The sequence below is a fragment of the Diorhabda sublineata genome, chromosome 6 (genome assembly GCF_026230105.1).
Source record: "Diorhabda sublineata isolate icDioSubl1.1 chromosome 6, icDioSubl1.1, whole genome shotgun sequence".
NCBI lineage: Eukaryota > Metazoa > Arthropoda > Insecta > Coleoptera > Chrysomelidae > Diorhabda > Diorhabda sublineata.
The window spans coordinates 2,282,310-2,306,585 of record NC_079479.1 but is presented as its reverse complement, the minus strand read 5'-3'; the positions used below and the strand labels follow the sequence as shown (position 1 = coordinate 2,306,585).

Genomic DNA, 24,276 nt, shown 5'->3' with positions numbered 1-24,276 from the left:
GTTTTAAACAAAAAATGAAGCTTATTAAAAGCTCTAGAAAAAAGGTTATATACATTTTTCACCTAAATTTGTTATTTTGGATGCTACGACCCAAAGTATCCCGACAGGAGTCAATCTAATTTTTACCAAATGCGTAAGAGAGATATTTTACTAAATATCTTCGAAACTATCGATTTTTGTAAAAAAAGTTTTAAACAAAAAATGAAGCTTATTAAAAGCTCTAGAAAAAAGGTTATATACATTTTTCACCTAAATTTGTTATTTTGGATGCTACGACCCAAAGTATCCCGACAGGAGTCAATCTAATTTTCACCAAATGCGTAAGGGAGATATTTTACTAAATATCTTCGAAACTATCGATTTTTGTAAAAAAAGTTTTAAACAAAAAATGAAGCTTATTAAAAGCTCTACAAAAAAGGTTATATACATTTTTCACCTAAATTTATTATTTTGGGTGTTATAACCCAAAGTATCCCGACAAGAGTCAATCTAATTTTTACCAAATGCGTAAGAGCGATAATTTACTAAATATCTTCGAAACTATTGATTTTTGTAAAAAATGTTTTAAACAAAAAATGAAGCTTATTATAAGCTCTACAAAAAAGGTTATACACATTTTTCACCTAAATTTATTATTTTGGGTGTTATGACCCAAAGTATCCCGATAGGAGTCAACTTCCATCGCGCTCTATTTACTATTTCAGGCCAAGTTTTTCTTAGAAATAAATCAATTCAAGCCGTCGATTTATCCAAAAAAATTATTTGTTGCAGGAAAAAAATTCGTTTTTGAATTACAACGTATCCTGCATCCTCACGTTACCTCCTTATCAAAGACAGGGCTACGGACGTCTACTCATAGATTTCAGTAAGTGTATTTTTAAAAATACTTTCGCAAAAAAAATATATTTAGTGAAATTAACAACAAGTTTTTTCCTAAATGCCAAAATATTTCAAAATATCTATTTAGGTTCGTCCAGTTGAACGTGAATCACCCTATATAAAACACGTTCGACCAATAATTCGCTTTAATTTTCCACTGAGGGTAGTAATTGACATGAATCATTCATACCAACTATCGAATAATAAAATAACTAACAATCAGGCGTTTTTTTGCGTTGAAACAATTATCGTATTGTATAACTACAAGGTGGCTGTCAAATGTCATTTAATGCAAAACAAATTAATTAATTGCATTTCAAATCAGATAATTTATTAATAATAAAATGTATATACAGGGTGTCCCACGAGGAGTTAAAACTATCCGTATATATGGCAAAATATTTATAGTAAAATCACGAAAATTTCTACGTTTGGGTTTTCGGATACGATCTTTTTAACTAAAATATTTTCAAAGATGGCTGACTTCCGGTTCTACCGGAAGTCGACTGTAACTTTGTTATTTTGAATAGAACACACTGTATATTAATACATTTTTGAAATCTACGTAAAATTTTAGTATACTTTTGTCTAAAAATTTTTTTCGAAAAATGTTTACTTTTTGAGTTATTCGTTCTTTTGTAAAAAATTTTACCCTTACAAATGATTTTTTTACGAGGATACCCTTAAAGATATGAAAATGGTTTCTATTCGATTGCTTTTAACAAGATAAGACGTATTTGAATCTATATTGAAAAATGTTTCATTTTATACAGGGTGTGTATAAAAAGTGTTCAAAGTTTAAGAAAACATTTAATATCTGAATAACGGTGAGGTTTAGGTATAGGAAAGTATATATATATATATATATTTGCTTTATTTTTTACCCCTGAATGCATTAAAATAGAAAAAACCGGGTGGTTCTATTAAAAAAAATGAAGAAATTTGATATTTATGAAGTTAAACTTTGAACACTTTTTATACACACCCTGTATAAAATTAAATAATTTTCAATATAGATTCAAATACGTCTGACCTTGTTAAAAGCAATCGAATAGAAACCATTTTCATATCTTTAAGGGTATAATCGTAAAAAAATCATTTGTAAGGGTCAAATTTTTTACAAAAGAATGAATAACTCAAAAAGTTTGCATTTTTCGAAAAAAGTTTTTAGATAAAAGTTTACCAAAATTTTACGTAGATTTCAAAAATGTATTAATATATAGGGTGTTCCATTTAAAATAACAAAGTTCCGGTTCGGTCCGGTTCCACCGGAAGTCGACCATCTTTGAAAATATTTTAATTAAAAAGATCGTATCCGAAAACCCAAACTTAGAAATTTTCATGATTCTACTACAAGTATTTTCCCATATACAGATAGTTCTAACTCGTCGCGGGACACCCTGTATAGTAGGAATGGATTATAAAACGAAATAATTTCCCAATACGTCTCTGATTAAACCCGTCTGGGTTGTTAGACGGGTTGAATTGTTTCTATCTTTATTTAACATCTACCGACCTACCCTAATAAACGAGGGGTTGCTAAAGAGCCGTAACGGGCATCGACTAGACGTCCACCCTCTTTTATTTACCCCCATAAATCTGAAAAATCACCAAAGTTTTCGTATAAAATTGATACTCGTACGAGTTTTCGTTAAAGGGGTGGTCGTACATTTTTTTTTATTTACCGAATTAAATTTTTTTTTTCAAAAAATCCTTCATCAGAATTTATATCATTTATAAAAAATGTTTTTCCAATTTGAATTGTTATAGTCCATTCATTTAGCACGCGAAATTATACAAGTTTTCTCTTTTAATTATTTTAGATGAATGGACTATAACAAAATAATTTTTTTTTAAATATATTAACAAAATAATCGTTTTAAACGTTATTAACAACGATTTTAATCGTTATTAACAAATATTTTAAAATCATATTAAAGGAAAAGTTTGAAAATTAAATATCGTAAATTTTTTTTTATTCACCGAATTGAAATTTTTTTTCAAAAAATCCTTTATCAGAATTTATATCATTTATAAAAAAACGTTTTTCCAGTTTGAATTGTTATAGTCCATTCATTTAGCACGCGAAATTATACAAGTTTTCTCTTTTAATTATTTTAGATGAATGGACTATAACAAAATAATTTTTTTTTAAATATATTAACAAAATAATCGTTTTAAACGTTATTAACAACGATTTTAATCGTTATTAACAAATATTTTAAAATCATATTAAAGGAAAAGTTTGAAAATTAAATATCGTAAATTTTTTTTTATTCACCGAATTGAAATTTTTTTTCAAAAAATCCTTTATCAGAATTTATATCATTTATAAAAAAACATTTTTCCAGTTTGAATTGTTATAGTCCATTCATTTAGCACGCGAAGTTATACAAGTTTTCTCTTTTAATTATTTTAGATGAATGGACTATAACAAAATAATTTTTTTTTAAATATATTAACAAAATAATCGTTTTAAACGTTATTAACAACGATTTTAATTGTTATTAACAAATATTTTAAAATCATATTAAAGGAAAAGTTTGAAAATTAAATATCGTACATTTTTTTTTATTCACCGAATTGAAATTTTTTTTCAAAATATCCTTTATCAGAATTTATATCATTTATAAAAAAACGTTTTTCCAGTTTGAATTGTTATAGTCCATTCATTTAGCACGCGAAGTTATACAAGTTTTCTCTTTTAATTATTTTAAATGAATGGACTATAACAAAATAATTTTTTTCAAATATATTAACAAAATAACCGTTTTAAACGTTATTAACAACGATTTTAATTGTTATTAACAAATATTTTAAAATCATATTAAAGGAAAAGTTTGAAAATTAAATATCGTACATTTTTTTTTATTCACCGAATTGAAATTTTTTTTCAAAAAATCCTTTATCAGAATTTATATCATTTATAAAAAAACGTTTTTCCAGTTTGAATTGTTATAGTCCATTCATTTAGCACGCGAAGTTATACAAGTTTTCTCTTTTAATTATTTTAGATGAATGGACTATAACAAAATAATTTTTTTCAAATATATTAACAAAATAATCGTTTTAAACGTTATTAACAATGATTTTAATCGTTATTAACAAATATTTTAAAATAATATTAAAGGAAAGGTTTGAAAATTAAATATCGTACATTTTTTTTTATTCACCGAATTGAAATTTTTTTTCAAAAAATCCTTTATCAGAATTTATATCATTTATAAAAAAACGTTTTTCCAGTTTGAATTGTTATAGTCCATTCATTTAGCACGCGAAGTTATACAAGTTTTCTCTTTTAATTATTTTAGATGAATGGACTATAACAAAATAATTTTTTTTTAAATATATTAACAAAATAATCGTTTTAAACGTTATTAACAACGATTTTAATTGTTATTAACAAATATTTTAAAATCATATTAAAGGAAAAGTTTGAAAATTAAATATCGTACATTTTTTTTTATTCACCGAATTGAAATTTTTTTTCAAAAAATCCTTTATCAGAATTTATATCATTTATAAAAAAACGTTTTTCCAGTTTGAATTGTTATAGTCCATTCATTTAGCACGCGAAGTTATACAAGTTTTCTCTTTTAATTATTTTAGATGAATGGACTATAACAAAATAATTTTTTTCAAATATATTAACAAAATAATCGTTTTAAACGTTATTAACAATGATTTTAATCGTTATTAACAAATATTTTAAAATAATAAAGGAAAGGTTTGAAAATTAAATATCGTACATTTTTTTTTATTCACCGAATTGAAATTTTTTTTCAAAAAATCCTTTATCAGAATTTATATCATTTATAAAAAAACGTTTTTCCAGTTTGAATTGTTATAGTCCATTCATTTAGCACGCGAAGTTATACAAGTTTTCTCTTTTAATTATTTTAGATGAATGGACTATAACAAAATAATTTTTTTTTAAATATATTAACAAAATAATCGTTTTAAACGTTATTAACAACGATTTTAATTGTTATTAACAAATATTTTAAAATCATATTAAAGGAAAAGTTTGAAAATTAAATATCGTACATTTTTTTTTATTCACCGAATTGAAATTTTTTTTCAAAATATCCTTTATCAGAATTTATATCATTTATAAAAAAACGTTTTTCCAGTTTGAATTGTTATAGTCCATTCATTTAGCACGCGAAGTTATACAAGTTTTCTCTTTTAATTATTTTAGATGAATGGACTATAACAAAATAATTTTTTTCAAATATATTAACAAAATAACCGTTTTAAACGTTATTAACAACGATTTTAATTGTTATTAACAAATATTTTAAAATCATATTAAAGGAAAAGTTTGAAAATTAAATATCGTACATTTTTTTTTATTGACCGAATTGAAATTTTTTTTTCAAAAAATCCTTTATCAGAATTTATATCATTTATAAAAAAACGTTTTTCCAGTTTGAATTGTTATAGTCCATTCATTTAGCACGCGAAGTTATACAAGTTTTCTCTTTTAATTATTTTAGATGAATGGACTATAACAAAATAATTTTTTTCAAATATATTAACAAAATAACCGTTTTAAACGTTATTAACAACGATTTTAATTGTTATTAACAAATATTTTAAAATAATATTAAAGGAAAAGTTTGAAAATTAAATATCGTACATTTTTTTTTATTGACCGAATTGAAATTTTTTTTTCAAAAAATCCTTTATCAGAATTTATATCATTTATAAAAAAACGTTTTTCCAGTTTGAATTGTTATAGTCCATTCATTTAGCACGCGAAGTTATACAAGTTTTCTCTTTTAATTATTTTAGATGAATGGACTATAACAAAATAATTTTTTTTTAAATATATTAACAAAATAATCGTTTTAAACGTTATTAACAACGATTTTAATTGTTATTAACAAATATTTTAAAATCATATTAAAGGAAAAGTTTGAAAATTAAATATCGTACATTTTTTTTTATTCACCGAATTGAAATTTTTTTTCAAAAAATCCTTTATCAGAATTTATATCATTTATAAAAAAACGTTTTTCCAGTTTGAATTGTTATAGTCCATTCATTTAGCACGCGAAGTTATACAAGTTTTCTCTTTTAATTATTTTAGATGAATGGACTATAACAAAATAATTTTTTTCAAATATATTAACAAAATAACCGTTTTAAACGTTATTAACAACGATTTTAATTGTTATTAACAAATATTTTAAAATAATATTAAAGGAAAAGTTTGAAAATTAAATATCGTACATTTTTTTTTATTGACCGAATTGAAATTTTTTTTTCAAAAAATCCTTTATCAGAATTTATATCATTTATAAAAAAACGTTTTTCCAGTTTGAATTGTTATAGTCCATTCATTTAGCACGCGAAGTTATACAAGTTTTCTCTTTTAATTATTTTAGATGAATGGACTATAACAAAATAATTTTTTTTTAAATATATTAACAAAATAATCGTTTTAAACGTTATTAACAACGATTTTAATTGTTATTAACAAATATTTTAAAATCATATTAAAGGAAAAGTTTGAAAATTAAATATCGTACATTTTTTTTTATTCACCGAATTGAAATTTTTTTTCAAAATATCCTTTATCAGAATTTATATCATTTATAAAAAAACGTTTTTCCAGTTTGAATTGTTATAGTCCATTCATTTAGCACGCGAAGTTATACAAGTTTTCTCTTTTAATTATTTTAGATGAATGGACTATAACAAAATAATTTTTTTCAAATATATTAACAAAATAACCGTTTTAAACGTTATTAACAACGATTTTAATTGTTATTAACAAATATTTTAAAATAATATTAAAGGAAAAGTTTGAAAATTAAATATCGTACATTTTTTTTTATTGACCGAATTGAAATTTTTTTTTCAAAAAATCCTTTATCAGAATTTATATCATTTATAAAAAAACGTTTTTCCAGTTTGAATTGTTATAGTCCATTCATTTAGCACGCGAAGTTATACAAGTTTTCTCTTTTAATTATTTTAGATGAATGGACTATAACAAAATAATTTTTTTTTAAATATATTAACAAAATAATCGTTTTAAACGTTATTAACAACGATTTTAATTGTTATTAACAAATATTTTAAAATCATATTAAAGGAAAAGTTTGAAAATTAAATATCGTACATTTTTTTTTATTCACCGAATTGAAATTTTTTTTCAAAAAATCCTTTATCAGAATTTATATCATTTATAAAAAAACGTTTTTCCAGTTTGAATTGTTATAGTCCATTCATTTAGCACGCGAAGTTATACAAGTTTTCTCTTTTAATTATTTTAGATGAATGGACTATAACAAAATAATTTTTTTCAAATATATTAACAAAATAACCGTTTTAAACGTTATTAACAACGATTTTAATTGTTATTAACAAATATTTTAAAATAATATTAAAGGAAAAGTTTGAAAATTAAATATCGTACATTTTTTTTTATTGACCGAATTGAAATTTTTTTTTCAAAAAATCCTTTATCAGAATTTATATCATTTATAAAAAAACGTTTTTCCAGTTTGAATTGTTATAGTCCATTCATTTAGCACGCGAAGTTATACAAGTTTTCTCTTTTAATTATTTTAGATGAATGGACTATAACAAAATAATTTTTTTTTAAATATATTAACAAAATAATCGTTTTAAACGTTATTAACAACGATTTTAATTGTTATTAACAAATATTTTAAAATCATATTAAAGGAAAAGTTTGAAAATTAAATATCGTACATTTTTTTTTATTCACCGAATTGAAATTTTTTTTCAAAATATCCTTTATCAGAATTTATATCATTTATAAAAAAACGTTTTTCCAGTTTGAATTGTTATAGTCCATTCATTTAGCACGCGAAGTTATACAAGTTTTCTCTTTTAATTATTTTAGATGAATGGACTATAACAAAATAATTTTTTTCAAATATATTAACAAAATAACCGTTTTAAACGTTATTAACAACGATTTTAATTGTTATTAACAAATATTTTAAAATAATATTAAAGGAAAAGTTTGAAAATTAAATATCGTACATTTTTTTTTATTGACCGAATTGAAATTTTTTTTTCAAAAAATCCTTTATCAGAATTTATATCATTTATAAAAAAACGTTTTTCCAGTTTGAATTGTTATAGTCCATTCATTTAGCACGCGAAGTTATACAAGTTTTCTCTTTTAATTATTTTAGATGAATGGACTATAACAAAATAATTTTTTTCAAATATATTAACAAAATAACCGTTTTAAACGTTATTAACAACGATTTTAATTGTTATTAACAAATATTTTAAAATAATATTAAAGGAAAAGTTTGAAAATTAAATATCGTACATTTTTTTTTATTGACCGAATTGAAATTTTTTTTTCAAAAAATCCTTTATCAGAATTTATATCATTTATAAAAAAACGTTTTTCCAGTTTGAATTGTTATAGTCCATTCATTTAGCACGCGAAGTTATACAAGTTTTCTCTTTTAATTATTTTAGATGAATGGACTATAACAAAATAATTTTTTTTTAAATATATTAACAAAATAATCGTTTTAAACGTTATTAACAACGATTTTAATTGTTATTAACAAATATTTTAAAATCATATTAAAGGAAAAGTTTGAAAATTAAATATCGTACATTTTTTTTTATTCACCGAATTGAAATTTTTTTTCAAAATATCCTTTATCAGAATTTATATCATTTATAAAAAAACGTTTTTCCAGTTTGAATTGTTATAGTCCATTCATTTAGCACGCGAAGTTATACAAGTTTTCTCTTTTAATTATTTTAAATGAATGGACTATAACAAAATAATTTTTTTCAAATATATTAACAAAATAACCGTTTTAAACGTTATTAACAACGATTTTAATTGTTATTAACAAATATTTTAAAATCATATTAAAGGAAAAGTTTGAAAATTAAATATCGTACATTTTTTTTTATTCACCGAATTGAAATTTTTTTTCAAAAAATCCTTTATCAGAATTTATATCATTTATAAAAAAACGTTTTTCCAGTTTGAATTGTTATAGTCCATTCATTTAGCACGCGAAGTTATACAAGTTTTCTCTTTTAATTATTTTAAATGAATGGACTATAACAAAATAATTTTTTTCAAATATATTAACAAAATAACCGTTTTAAACGTTATTAACAACGATTTTAATTGTTATTAACAAATATTTTAAAATAATATTAAAGGAAAGGTTTGAAAATTAAATATCGTACATTTTTTTTTATTCACCGAATTGAAATTTTTTTTCAAAAAATCCTTTATCAGAATTTATATCATTTATAAAAAAACGTTTTTCCAGTTTGAATTGTTATAGTCCATTCATTTAGCACGCGAAGTTATACAAGTTTTCTCTTTTAATTATTTTAGATGAATGGACTATAACAAAATAATTTTTTTTTAAATATATTAACAAAATAATCGTTTTAAACGTTATTAACAACGATTTTAATTGTTATTAACAAATATTTTAAAATCATATTAAAGGAAAAGTTTGAAAATTAAATATCGTACATTTTTTTTTATTCACCGAATTGAAATTTTTTTTCAAAAAATCCTTTATCAGAATTTATATCATTTATAAAAAAACGTTTTTCCAGTTTGAATTGTTATAGTCCATTCATTTAGCACGCGAAGTTATACAAGTTTTCTCTTTTAATTATTTTAGATGAATGGACTATAACAAAATAATTTTTTTCAAATATATTAACAAAATAATCGTTTTAAACGTTATTAACAATGATTTTAATCGTTATTAACAAATATTTTAAAATAATATTAAAGGAAAGGTTTGAAAATTAAATATCGTACATTTTTTTTTATTCACCGAATTGAAATTTTTTTTCAAAAAATCCTTTATCAGAATTTATATCATTTATAAAAAAACGTTTTTCCAGTTTGAATTGTTATAGTCCATTCATTTAGCACGCGAAGTTATACAAGTTTTCTCTTTTAATTATTTTAGATGAATGGACTATAACAAAATAATTTTTTTCAAATATATTAACAAAATAATCGTTTTAAACGTTATTAACAATGATTTTAATCGTTATTAACAAATATTTTAAAATAATATTAAAGGAAAGGTTTGAAAATTAAATATCGTACATTTTTTTTTATTCACCGAATTGAAATTTTTTTTCAAAAAATCCTTTATCAGAATTTATATCATTTATAGAAAAACGTTTTTCCAGTTTGAATTGTTATAGTCCATTCATTTAGCACGCGAAGTTATACAAGTTTTCTCTTTTAATTATTTTAGATGAATGGACTATAACAAAATAATTTTTTTCAAATATATTAACAAAATAATCGTTTTAAACGTTATTAACAATGATTTTAATCGTTATTAACAAATATTTTAAAATAATATTAAAGGAAAGGTTTGAAAATTAAATATCGTACATTTTTTTTTATTCACCGAATTGAAATTTTTTTTCAAAAAATCCTTTATCAGAATTTATATCATTTATAAAAAAACGTTTTTCCAGTTTGAATTGTTATAGTCCATTCATTTAGCACGCGAAGTTATACAAGTTTTCTCTTTTAATTATTTTAGATGAATGGACTATAACAAAATAATTTTTTTCAAATATATTAACAAAATAATCGTTTTAAACGTTATTAACAATGATTTTAATCGTTATTAACAAATATTTTAAAATAATATTAAAGGAAAGGTTTGAAAATTAAATATCGTACATTTTTTTTTATTCACCGAATTGAAATTTTTTTTCAAAAAATCCTTTATCAGAATTTATATCATTTATAAAAAACGTTTTTCCAGTTTGAATTGTTATAGTCCATTCATTTAGCACGCGAAATTATACAAGTTTTCTGTTTTAATTATTTTAGATGAATGGACTATAACAAAATAATTTTTTTTTAAATGTATTAACAAAATAATCGTTTTAAACGTTATTAACAACGATTTTAATTGTTATTAACAAATATTTTAAAATAATATTAAAGGAAAAGTTTGAAAATTAAATATCAATTCGAAACAGCGAGTTACTGATCTGTATAGTAGAAATACCCGATTGTATCCCATCTCTAAACGTTTGGGAAGCTGTGGAAAAAGCTCCCCCCCAACAGTTAGAACGGATGGGGATGGGCAGGACAGACAGACTCCAAAATACATAGTCGCGAAAAGGGATTGGGATTGGCTCACACCCCATTCCATTTTCAGTCTAGCCGGGTCATGGAACTGATTTAAAACGCAGGGAAGGCTGACGATATCTGCGTGAACATTTTTCCATGACAATAGACAACAATGGTTTTGTTGGGGTTGTTGTAATATTTTTAGTTTTATATATTAGAATTCGTAATTTCGAATGAAACAACTTTTTAAAAGCTTTTGTTTTATCATTTTTGAACTAAGATCTCTTTTTTAAGACGAGCAGTAATCTATCATCGTTCGACGATCCTGAGATACTTTTTTTCCATCATTTTTTGATCCTGGGGGAAGTGCTCCTTATAAAACAAAAACTCCGATTGCCATTTGGTGTGTCCGGTTGCTTATTCAAAAATTTCGTGACTGAGGGTCTTTCTTGACTCTTATTACTTTTTTGGGGTCGGTTTTGCTCCTAACAAAAATGGCGAATTCAAAATGGTGACCGGAAGTCGTCTAATTAACTCCGATTGCCACGAAACTTGGTGTTTCCGGTTGCTTATTCAAAAATTTCGTAACTGGGGGTCTTTCTTGACTCTTATTACTTCTTTGGGGTCGGTTTTGCTCCTAACAAAAATGGCGAATTCAAAATGGTGACCGGAAGTCGTCTAATTAACTCCGATTGCCACGAAACTTGGTGTTTCCGGTTGCTTATTCAAAAATTTCGTAACTGGGGGTCTTTCTTGACTCTTATTACTTCTTTGGGGTCGGTTTTGCTCCTAACAAAAATGGCGAATTCAAAATGGTGACCGGAAGTCGTCTAATTAACTCCGATTGCCACGAAACTTGGTGTTTCCGGTTGCTTATTCAAAAATTTCGTAACTGGGGGTCTTTCTTGACTCTTATTACTTCTTTGGGGTCGGTTTTGCTCCTAACAAAAATGGCGAATTCAAAATGGTGACCGGAAGTCGTCTAATTAACTCCGATTGCCACGAAACTTGGTGTTTCCGGTTGCTTATTCAAAAATTTCGTAACTGGGGGTCTTTCTTGACTCTTATTACTTCTTTGGGGTCGGTTTTGCTCCTAACAAAAATGGCGAATTCAAAATGGTGACCGGAAGTCGTCTAATTAACTCCGATTGCCACGAAACTTGGTGTTTCCGGTTGCTTATTCAAAAATTTCGTAACTGGGGGTCTTTCTTGACTCTTATTACTTCTTTGGGGTCGGTTTTGCTCCTAACAAAAATGGCGAATTCAAAATGGTGACCGGAAGTCGTCTAATTAACTCCGATTGCCACGGGAGTATTTTTATTTGCTTATTACGTATTTGGGGTTGTTTTTTTTCTTACAAAATGGCGACCGAAATTAGTGAAATAAACTGCGATTTCGAAGAGATTTGGTATTTGGGTGTTTTTCCGGTCGCTGATTGCGTATTTGGGATTAGTTTTTATCAAAACAAAATGGTGACTTCAAAATTAGTGAAATAAACTGCGATTTCCAACAGATTTGGTATTTGGGGGTAAGTCCCGATGCTAATTGGGGTTGGTTTTTTTGCTAAAAAAAAGGCGAGCTCAAAATGGCGACCGGAAATAGTTAAATGAACTCCGATTGCCATGAAATTCGGTATTTTAAGGTTTTTCCCGATGCCGATTACGTATACGGGGTTAGTTTTTTTTTCTTAACAAAATGGCGACCGGAAGTAGTAAAATGAGTTCCGATTACCACGAAATTTAGTATCTAGAGGTTTTTTCTGATTCTGATTAGAGATCAGGCCTATAAAAACAATTATTTTGTGGAGTTTCTTATTGCTAAAGCATTTTAAAAAGTTTGGTTATGCAAAAACGTCCCATTTGACATTTCCAACGAAATCGTTTGACAAAGACAATGTTCGAGGCTATAAAAAAGAAGATGATTTATTGACAAGTGGTTTATATTTAAAAAAAAAAGTCAAATTTCAGTATTTCTAACGCTACAATTCAAGAAAAACACCGTTAATAGTGATAAGATTTTTATGTGAAAATATGCAGACGGTTTTTATCGGAAAAAAAACCTTTTTGTCCTCGAGGCGTTGTAGTAATGTGGATATGTAACCCTTATTCAATATCGTACGTATGTAAACCGTGGGGATGGAAAGTTTGGAAAAGGTATAATTATTATTAATGAATTGACTCTCTTCTCTATTCTCATACCTTTCCTTTCGGCACTAATACGCGGTCACCACCGTTGTCAGAATCGCTTGGATATCTTCAATCGATTCAAAATGCATTTTCGGAAAGACGAAGAAATCGCAAGGCGATAAATCAAGCGGATGGAGTGGTCGTTTTGAGGGCAAGTAAACTCAACGTGAAGTGGCTGGACGTCTTCTACCATTGACGTTCGATGTTGTTCTTGCTTTTCTGAAAGTTTCTTGTTATTATTTGGGGTTAGTTTTTTCTTAACAAAATGGCGACCGGAAGTTGAGAAGTGAACTTCGATTGTCACAAAATTTGGTATCTGGGATTTTTCCAGTTGCTTATTACGTATCTGGGGTTAGCTTTTTATCCTAAACAAAATGGTGACTTCAAAATGGCGACCGGAAGTGGTGAAATCAATTCCGATTACCACGAAATTTGATATCTGGGTGTTTTTCTCGACGCTGCTTACGTAGTAGGGGCTAACTTTTTTTTCCTAATCAAAATGGTCACTTCAAAATGGCGACCGGAAGTAGTGAAATAAACTCGGATTTTCACGAAATTCGGTATCTGGAGTTTTTTTACTACGCCGAATACGTATCTGAGGTTGGTTTTTATCTAAATATTATGGCGACTTCAAAATGGCGACCGGATATAATTAAATGAACATCGATTGTCACGAAATTCGGTATTTGGGGGTTTTTACTGATGCTGATTACGTATTTGGGTCTGGTTTTTTCCTTACAAAATGGTTATTTCAAAATGGCGACCGGTCGTAGTGAAACAAACTCCGATTTTCACGAAATTCGGTATCTGGAGTTTTCTTCCTACGCTGAATACGTATTTGGGGTCGGTTTTTATCTAAATATTATGGCGACTTCAAAATGGCGACCGGATATAATTAAATGAACATCGATTGTCACGAAATTCGGTATTTGGGGGTTTTCTTGATGCTCATTACGTATTAGGGATTAGCTTTTTTTCCTAATCAAAATGGTGACTTCAAAATGGCGACTGGAAGTAGTGAAATAAACTCGGATTTTTACGAAATTCGGTATCTGGAGGTTTTTTTCTACGCCAAATACGTATTTGGGGTTGGTTTTTATCTAAACATTATGGCGACTTCAAAATGACGACCGGAAATAATTAAATGAACTTCGATTGTCATCAAATTCGGTATTTGGGGGTTTTTACTGATGCTGATTACGTATTTGGGTCTGGTTTTTTCCTTACAAAATGGTTATTTCAAAATGGCGACCGGTCGTAGTGAAACAAACTCCGATTTTCACGAAATTCGGTATCTGGAGTTTTCTTCCTACGCTGAATACGTATTTGGGGTCGGTTTTTATCTAAACATTATGGCGACTTCAAAATGGCAACCGGAAATAATTAAATGAACTTCGATTGTCACAAAATTCGGTATTTGGAGGTTTTTCCTGATGTTGATTACGTATTTGGGGCTGGTTTTTTTCCTTACAAAATGGTGACTTCAAAATGGCGACCGGAAGTAGTAAAATAAACTCCGATTTCCACGAAATTCGGTATCTGGAGTTTTCTTCCTACGCTGAATACGTATTTGGGGTCGGTTTTTATCTAAACATTATGGCGACTTCAAAATGGCAACCGGAAATAATTAAATGAACTTCGATTGTCACAAAATTCGGTATTTGGAGGTTTTTCCTGATGTTGATTACGTATTTGGGGCTGGTTTTTTTCCTTACAAAATGGTGACTTCAAAATGGCGACCGGAAGTAGTAAAATAAACTCCGATTTCCACGAGATTCGGTATTTGGAGTTTTCTTCCTACGCTGAATACGTATTTGGGGTCGGTTTTTATCTAAACATTATGGCGACTTCAAAATGGCAACCGGAAATAATTAAATGAACTTCGATTGTCACAAAATTCGGTATTTGGAGGTTTTTCCTGATGTTGATTACGTATTTGGGGCTGGTTTTTTTCCTTACAAAATGGTGACTTCAAAATGGCGACCGGAAGTAGTAAAATAAACTCCGATTTCCACGAAATTCGGTATTTGGAGGTTTTTTATTACGCTGAATACGTATTTGGACTTGGTTTTTTGATGAACATAATAAGGATTCAAATAAAACAAAATTTGGTACAGTACGAATGATTTTTAATTACCATGCATCTATTTCGTACGACTAAACCATTCATTAAGTTCTTGATTATATGGAGACGTTTCGTTTCGATAATTTCCATCTTCCGACGTCTTCTAATATTTAAGTTTTTTGAGGTTATACGAAAAAGAAATACCATTTTTCCAGGTACTGGATGCAATACCGTTTCAGACGACTATCGTATTGTAAAAAATTTTCTTGTTATCCGACAAACAAAAGCGCTTTCTCCAAAACTAAAAAAACAATTAACCAGAACGGAAAAGATCGAGAAACCGTCAAAAATAAACTAAAATCGAAAGATAAAGCGAACGTTAAACAAAAACAAACATTCCGACCAAACCTCGATCCAATTCCCGAAGTACAACAATCCGAATCTGATTCTTTCGGTACAAGTGATCCTTGGAAAGCTAATCGCAGGTGTTTATGTAACGTTTTATATCCGTTACGTAAAAAAATATCGAAAGAATCGGTTAGAGGAAGCGGAATACGTTCAAACACAATAACCGAAATAGAAATCACCAGAATGCGCAACGAAGATAAAACAGAATTACAAAACAACGAAAATCCCAACAGAAATAGACGAACGCCGAAATTGTACGATCACAAAAAGTACGCAGACGCTCCAAGGACGAACCAGGACGACAAAACGTCCAAATATTCCCAAGACGTCGATCTCAGGATAACGAAAATAACTCCACAACCGAAACCGAAACATTCGCCGCGCGAAAAACCCTACAAAGACAATAAAATAAAAACGGAAGATAAACACAGACAAAACAAAACGTCTAAATCGCCGGAAGAAAATATATTCGAAGAAGAAATGACGCCAACCAAATTGGAGCAAGATTTTAAAGTCAAAACCGACGTTTCGAAGTATCTATGCGAAACCTTGATTCCATCATCGGAGGAGTCGAAGTGCGAAGCATTTCGACTACCCCCAACACCCTACAACAACCACATGTTGTATTTATTACCAATAAGACAGTGTACGGAAACGGAAACGAATATGCGAGTGATTATTCTGCAAGTAGATCCGATCGGATCGAGATATCTCCAAGATAATAATCAGGGAAAGAATACAAGTAAAGAGGAACGTTTCACGCAAACCGGTATATCGATTAATCGTTCGAACGATTATTATCCTTCATTCGAAGATTTCGAAATTAACGATACGTACAAAGACGAACAAATCCAAACCGATAATTCGGTATATCCGAAAACGAGATTATTGAGTAATTTCAGCGTATTGAATTCGAATTTTCCCCAGATGTATCGCTTCCAAGGCGATAACTGCATTTTCCCTAATCTATATCCGACAATCGATAATCGAGGCGACGTAATCGATAAAAATAGCAAAGAATTCGACGAAGAAATCGATAAATCGGCCCAAACTAACGCTCGACAAGTGTATCCCAAACAAACTTACATGGTCTATTACGAAAATAACCTTTCGCGAAATAACAAAGAAGAATACGTCCAAACCTGCAACAGCGACGAATTATTCCGAACGAAACGTCAATTTTTAGACGCCGGAACTATCACTAAACGATCGCGCGATAAATTTTCCCGATTACCGCAATTAACAGATCGAGAAAAACGCGATAAATTTTCCCAATACAACGAACCGATACGCAAAGCCATAGAATACGGTAGAAATGATTGTAGATATTTCGTAGCTTCGAAATCTGGTATCACGAAAGCCGCCTCGACGTCCGTAGAAAATATAAACGACAGAAAAGTGGCGGCGACTTCTGTATCGTCGACTTGCTGCGATTGCGCCGGCTCGCATCTATTTAACAAACAAAAAACTTTCAGATCGACTTCTTCGTCGTGTACTTGTTTAACCGAAGACGATATAAACCAGCGAGTCGTAGAAAAAACCGCGTCTCGATCTCGCATTTGTTGTTGTAGAACTGCAGATAGAATTAATACCGCGGTTAACACGAACGATAAATTTCATCGGGATCCGAAGTTTGTTCGCGCCGATTCGTCCGGGCGGTACGGTACGTTCGTCGAGATGCACGAAATGGGTAATTGCGTGACGCAATTGGACAAAGCCTGTTTTTGTTTGGATTGTTTCGATCGGAAGGATGATGCGGAATCGAAGCGCGACGAAATTTGCGAGTGTTCGAAACGGGGCTGTAATGAGAAATATACTTCGCATAAAATTTTGAACGTGAATTATTGCGGTTACGTTAAAAACGAAGATGAAGTTAAGATGCCCGGTAAATTCCAAATTGTTTATAATTCTTTATCCGGTAATTATAAGTGGCAAGAAGAAGCCGAGGTTAAGAATACCGAAGACGATGACGATAACGTACCCGGAGCCAACGTGTCGGGAAAAAGACCGAAAAGCGCGTGAATTACGAAAATTAATTTCGATTATAACTTTTTATATATAATCCCAATGTTTGTTGATTTAATTGTGACGTTTTATTAAACCGTATGGTTCCATGTAAACTACCGAAATCGTTTTATTAAATTTCATAGTGTCCACAAAGTGTATCTGGTGAGTGGCGACAAAAGTGGCTACGTTGGGATCGGCGAACTTTAGTCCTAACCTTCAAAAGATACATTTGACAGCTGTCAAAAATTTAAGGGGTTTGTATACATTTGACAGCTGTCATACTGTTGGTTTGTGAGTTATGGCGGTTTGAGTGAAGCGACGTTTGTTATTTTGGAAAAATTATGTCGATAAACATTAAGGGGACCTTTTGAAAGATGTGCGTATACGTTTGACAGCTGTCATACTGTTGGTTTGTGAGTTATGGCGTTTTGAGTGAAGCGACGTTTGTTATTTTGGAAAAATTATGTCGATAAACATTAAGGGGACCTTTCGAAAGATGTGCGTATACGTTTGACAGATGTCATACTGTTGGTTTGTAAGTTATGGCGTTTTGAGTGAAGCGACGTTCGTTATTTTGGAAAAATTATGTCTATAAACATTAAGGGGACCTTCGAAAGATGTGCGTATACGTTTGACAGCTGTCATACTGTTGGTTTGTGAGTTATGGCGTTTTGAGTGAAGCGACGTTCGTTATTTTGGAAAAATTATGTCTATAAACATTAAGGGGACCTTTCGAAAGATGTGCGTATACGTTTGACAGCTGTCATACTGTTGGTTTGTGAGTTATGGCGTTTTGAGTGAAGCGACGTTTGTTATTTTGGAAAAATTATGTCGATAAACATTAAGGGGACCTTTCGAAAGATGTGCGTATACGTTTGACAGATGTCATACTGTTGGTTTGTGAGTTATGGCGTTTTGAGTGAAGCGACGTTCGTTATTTTGGAAAAATTATGTCTATAAACATTAAGGGGACCTTTCGAAAGATGTGCGTATACGTTTGACAGATGTCATACTGTTGGTTTGTGAGTTATGGCGTTTTGAGTGAAGCGACGTTTGTTATTTTGGAAAAATTATGTCTATAAACATTAAGGGGACCTTTCGAAAGATGTGCGTATACGTTTGACAGATGTCATACTGTTGGTTTGTGAGTTATGGCGGTTTGAGTGAAGCGACGTTTGTTATTTTGGAAAAATTATGTCTATAAACATTAAGGGGACCTTTCGAAAGATGTGCGTATACGTTTGACAGATGTCATACTGTTGGTTTGTGAGTTATGGCGTTTTGAGTGAAGCGACGTTCGTTATTTTGGAAAAATTATGTCGATAAACATTAAGGGGACCTTTCGAAAGATGTGCGTATACGTTTGACAGATGTCATACTGTTGGTTTGTGAGTTATGGCGTTTTGAGTGAAGCGACGTTTGTTATTTTGGAAAAATTATGTCGATAAACATTAAGGGGACCTTTCGAAAGATGTGCGTATACGTTTGACAGATGTCATACTGTTGGTTTGTGAGTTATGGCGTTTTGAGTGAAGCGACGTTTGTTATTTTGGAAAAATTATGTCTATAAACATTAAGGGGACCTTTCGAAAGATGTGCGTATACGTTTGACAGCTGTCATACTGTTGGTTTGTGAGTTATGGCGTTTTGAGTGAAGCGACGTTTGTTATTTTGGAAAAATTATGTCTATAAACATTAAGGGGACCTTTCGAAAGATGTGCGTATACGTTTGACAGATGTCATACTGTTGGTTTGTGAGTTATGCCGGTTTGAGTGAAGCGACGTTTGTTATTTTGGAAAAATTATGTCGATAAACATTAAGGGGACCTTTCGAAAGATGTGCGTATACGTTTGACAGATGTCATACTGTTGGTTTGTGAGTTATGGCGTTTTGAGTGAAGCGACGTTCGTTATTTTGGAAAAATTATGTCTATAAACATTAAGGGGACCTTTCGAAAGATGTGCGTATACGTTTGACAGATGTCATACTGTTGGTTTGTGAGTTATGGCTTTTGAGTGAAGCGACGTTCGTTATTTTGGAAAAATTATGTCGATAAACATTAAGGGGACCTTTCGAAAGATGTGCGTATACGTTTGACAGATGTCATACTGTTGGTTTGTGAGTTATGGCGTTTTGAGTGAAGCGACGTTTGTTATTTTGGAAAAATTATGTCGATAAACATTAAGGGGACCTTTCGAAAGATGTGCGTATACGTTTGACAGATGTCATACTGTTGGTTTGTGAGTTATGGCGTTTTGAGTGAAGCGACGTTCGTTATTTTGGAAAAATTATGTCGATAAACATTAAGGGGACCTTTCGAAAGATGTGCGTATACGTTTGACAGTTGTCATACTGTTGGTTTGTGAGTTATGGCGTTTTGAGTGAAGCGACCTTTGTTATTTTGGAAAAATCATGTCGATAAACATTAAGGGAACTTTGTCCGAGAAAAATCAACTATTGAGAAGCTATTTACTAAGTTTGAACGACGCGAATAACATTAAAAACTAAAGTTAAGTTGGTTCAGCTTCACAATGGTTGAATCTGAGCGGTATTTGGAGCTGCTCAGTCGCGACATAACAATTTTTTACGTAAAAATATGACAATAGATGGAACACGTCACCATTAACATCAGAGTGTCAGCCGAGTGGATTGCACGTGACAAACCAACTAAAAAGCGATACGCCCGGTATAATATTAATCGACTATCGCCCCGTAAATCGGTATTTAGAATGAAAAACGTGTTCTTATGGTCAATTTACGCAATTTTTTCTTAAATCTAAAATATTCGCGTGCCATTAAGGATAAAACCGTCGACTTGGCGGCGGCGGCGGCGACGACACGAAGAATGCACGCGCTCTGCTGCAAACTGGAGGAGAAAGAAGAGCAAGAGGAGTGATTGTTGACCTCGACGGGTCGATAGCCGACGTCTGGCGTCGTACTAGAGTCGAGGCGGCGGTCGGGGCGTCGCCACCGCCGTCGTCAATGAATATATGACGTCACCATAGACGACACGCCCAGAGATAACGAGCGTTAGACAGATATCGCGATGCAGGTGTTAAAACATTCATAGATAATTATTTATTTTACGTTTTAAATGGCGTTTGTGTGACAAAACTTGTCAAATAAAAAAAATTTATAACATCAGAAACATTTTTTAATTCAAATTAGGAGTATTTTTACGATGAGGACATTTTTGAATCGAAACATTTTGATTTAAAATCATTTATAATATTATGAACGTTTAAGTTTAAGTTATCTTTTAGACTTTTCTGTATCACACTGTATACGTACTACTTTCATTTATGGATGTTCTACGAAAAAAAAGAAGAATGTATATAAACGTTATCGCAATTGAAAGGAAGATGTCGTTAGTGTTCGATATAATGATTCTATGATTATAAAATTTCTGTATAGACGTATTTTGAAATCTTTACTGCTATTTTTTACTAGTATAACATCGTTTTTAATTCAGTTTCCATTCCTGTCTAGACTAGATTACAGACGAAGTTCTCAATAAAAGCAGAAAAATCACTCCTTCAATCGTATATTACGTAATATATCCCTTGTTGCCACGTCGTAAATTCGTCTCCAACTATAATCATAAATAAATTTAATTTCTTATTTCTTAGACTTGTTGAAATATTAATGCATCTAAATGTTCTTGACTTTAGGTCTTTTCTGTTTTAAAATTTGACGTTTCGACTTTTCTTTAAGTCCTTATCGAAATTATTCGAAAAAAAAAATAATTTTAAAACAGAAGAAACCTAAAATCAAGAACATTTAGATGCATTAATATCATAAACCATACACACAATTCGATTAATAGAAAATAATATTAATTTAAATTGAATTAAATCATAATTAGTTATATATAATAAAATGATAATTATTAACTTAAAATAATATAGAAGCCACAACAAAATAAAACAAACTATTCCCCGATTTCTACATAATAAATCTGACAACACCGATGCTACACGGCTGTCAACGTATGGAACGAATGTTTGAAGCACGAGTGTTGATTTGAATTACACTTTGGATATTAGATTTATAATTCATACTACAAATGTCAAAATTGTAAACAAAACGTTTTCTATACACTTTTTTATCGCAGTTATAAATTGTGTAAACAGTTAAAAAAATATATAACTATCTTTTATTTATTGACGACCTCCAACCCGTATTAGTAGAAATATGTATAAATACTGATTATATCCGTTCCGTATGATATCATCCTTATCAAGGTTCAATGTGTCATGAATGAACTATTAGCGTTGATATCACGTACAATTTCGTTAAACAGAGACCGACGACCTTCGCATTAAGCATTAAGAGGGATCGTATTTGAACGCTATTATTAGATTTTTCTTCTTTTCTTTATATAAAAATTAGATTTTGTAATTCAAACTTTTCGTACTGTGCGATTCTTATTTTCTTCTACGTAAAACAATATGTAGTTGCGACGGTATTTTAGTTATAACCTTGAAAAATTTCTATACAAACCGTATCCTCTTAAGTTATATAAGGACAGTTAAATATATATTTATATCGCGTTTCGTCTTATCTCTACGTAAGGTTATTTCGCGATTATTGGAAGTACTTAACGAAAAGGACGTGAAGGCTTCGAAATTAATGTATATATTATTATTTTTAACGCAAAATTTATCATACGGTATTTTTTTGTGTTAATTTTTAGTTTATTATATTTTAGCACTAGAACTAGTGTTTTCAACATCACTTTTATGATCGATAGTAATACAGGGTCATCTAAAAAGTGTTCTTTACGAATAGGACACAAAAACTAATATAGTCTATATAAAGTTAATGTAATTGGAGATATTTTAAATCAAATTAAATGTTTTTGTGACATTAATGATACAAGGAGAAATTTCAATAATTTTCTTCTTGTTTCAGGTTATCTTTTAACAAGGGTCGAGGGTAAAATAGGTTCTCCTGAGAAACCTCTCAGCGATTTGGGTCTGATATCTTATAGATCCTACTGGAAGGATGTTCTTTTGGGGTATTTGTGTTCCAGAGCCGGAACGACTCTTTCCGTTAAGGATATTAGTCAAGAAATGGCGATCCATTCGTACGATATAGTTTCCACGTTACAGGCTTTAGGTATGATGAAATATTGGAAGGGTAAGCATATTATCCTTAATAAAAAGGACGTTCTGGAGGAGTATATGGAAAGGGTGAATAAAAGAGGATCTTTGTTGAAGGAAGTTGATCCTGAATGTTTGAGGTGGACGCCGCCTCAACCTGCGTCCGTGTGATTTATAATAAAAAAAATTGTAGGACAAAAAATGATATAAATGAGTTTTTTTTTCGAAAAGTTTTCTTATTTTTCATCCTTTAATACTTAGTTTTGATATATTACTATTTTTGACCGTACTATATATAAAAAATTTGGGATTTTCACTTCGCCAATTTTAATAAAGTCACAGCTGCCGACGTTCAGACCATTTTTTGTAGTGGATTTTGATTGATATCAACGTTTTAAGTGTTGCCAATTTTCGTTTATTACATCAACAGGTGGAAGGAGAAACAGGTGTAACTTACGTCTATATCATTAACTATGGATGTTCGGGTTGATACATAAATTATTTCAAATACATTTCCCAGTGGATTATAGTTTAGCATCAATTTACGTACAGAACATCATCTTACTTTTGTATTTATATCTCCAAAAATACACATCGTATCTGTTTTTGCGTAAATTTCATCAATAGCCAGAAGAACGCTCAATACACTGTAAAAATTTCATTCATTTATCTTGATTAATTCGTGAAATACAGAGTTTTAAAGTTGATTATTATTTTTGGATTTCCTTTTTATGACATCATTACACTTTTCCGTTTATATCTCTGAAAATATTTATCGTATCTGTTTTTGTGTAGATTTCATCGATAGCCAGAAGAACGCTCAATACACTGTAAAAATTTCATTCATTTATCTTGATTAATTCGTGAAATACAGAGTTTTAAAGTTGATTATTATTTTTGGATTTCCTTTTTATGACATCATTACACTTTTCCGTTTATATCTCTGAAAATATTTATCGTATCTGTTTTTGTGTAGATTTTATCGATAGCCAGAAGAACGCTCTATACACTGTAAAAATTTCATTCATTTATCTTGATTAATTCGTGAAATACAGAGTTTTAAAGTTGATTATTATTTTTGGATTTCCTTTTTATGACATCATTACACTTTTCCGTTTATATCTCTGAAAATATTTATCGTATCTGTTTTTGTGTAGATTTCATCTATAGCCAGAAGAACGCTCTATACACTGTAAAAATTTCATTCATTTATCTTGATTAATTCGTGAAATACAGAGTTTTAAAGTTGATTATTATTTTTGGATTTCCTTTTTATGACATCATCTTACTTTTCCATTTATATCTCTGAAAATATTTATCGTATCTGTTTTTGTGTAGATTTTATCGATAGCCAGAAGAACGCTCTATACACTGTAAAAATTTCATTCATTTATCTTGATTAATTCGTGAAATACAGAGTTTTAAAGTTGATTATTATTTTTGGATTTCCTTTTATGACATCATTACACTTTTCCGTTTATATCTCTGAAAATATTTATCGTATCTGTTTTTGTGTAGATTTC

At 29.5% G+C, this 24,276-nt stretch overlaps 1 protein-coding gene across 1 annotated transcript in view; it reads left to right on the top strand.

Moving 5' to 3' along the window:
- LOC130445346 (histone acetyltransferase KAT7) overlaps nt 1-22,983 on the top strand; it is a 36,143-nt gene extending 13,160 nt beyond the window's left edge. Inside the window, exons 7-8 of the mRNA XM_056780926.1 lie at nt 772-865; nt 22,563-22,983. Coding sequence (XP_056636904.1) covers nt 772-865; nt 22,563-22,924 — 456 coding nt within the window. The 3' untranslated portion in view covers nt 22,925-22,983. The remainder of the gene's footprint in view (nt 1-771; nt 866-22,562) is intronic.
- The last annotated feature ends 1,293 nt before the right edge of the window (nt 22,984-24,276 follow it).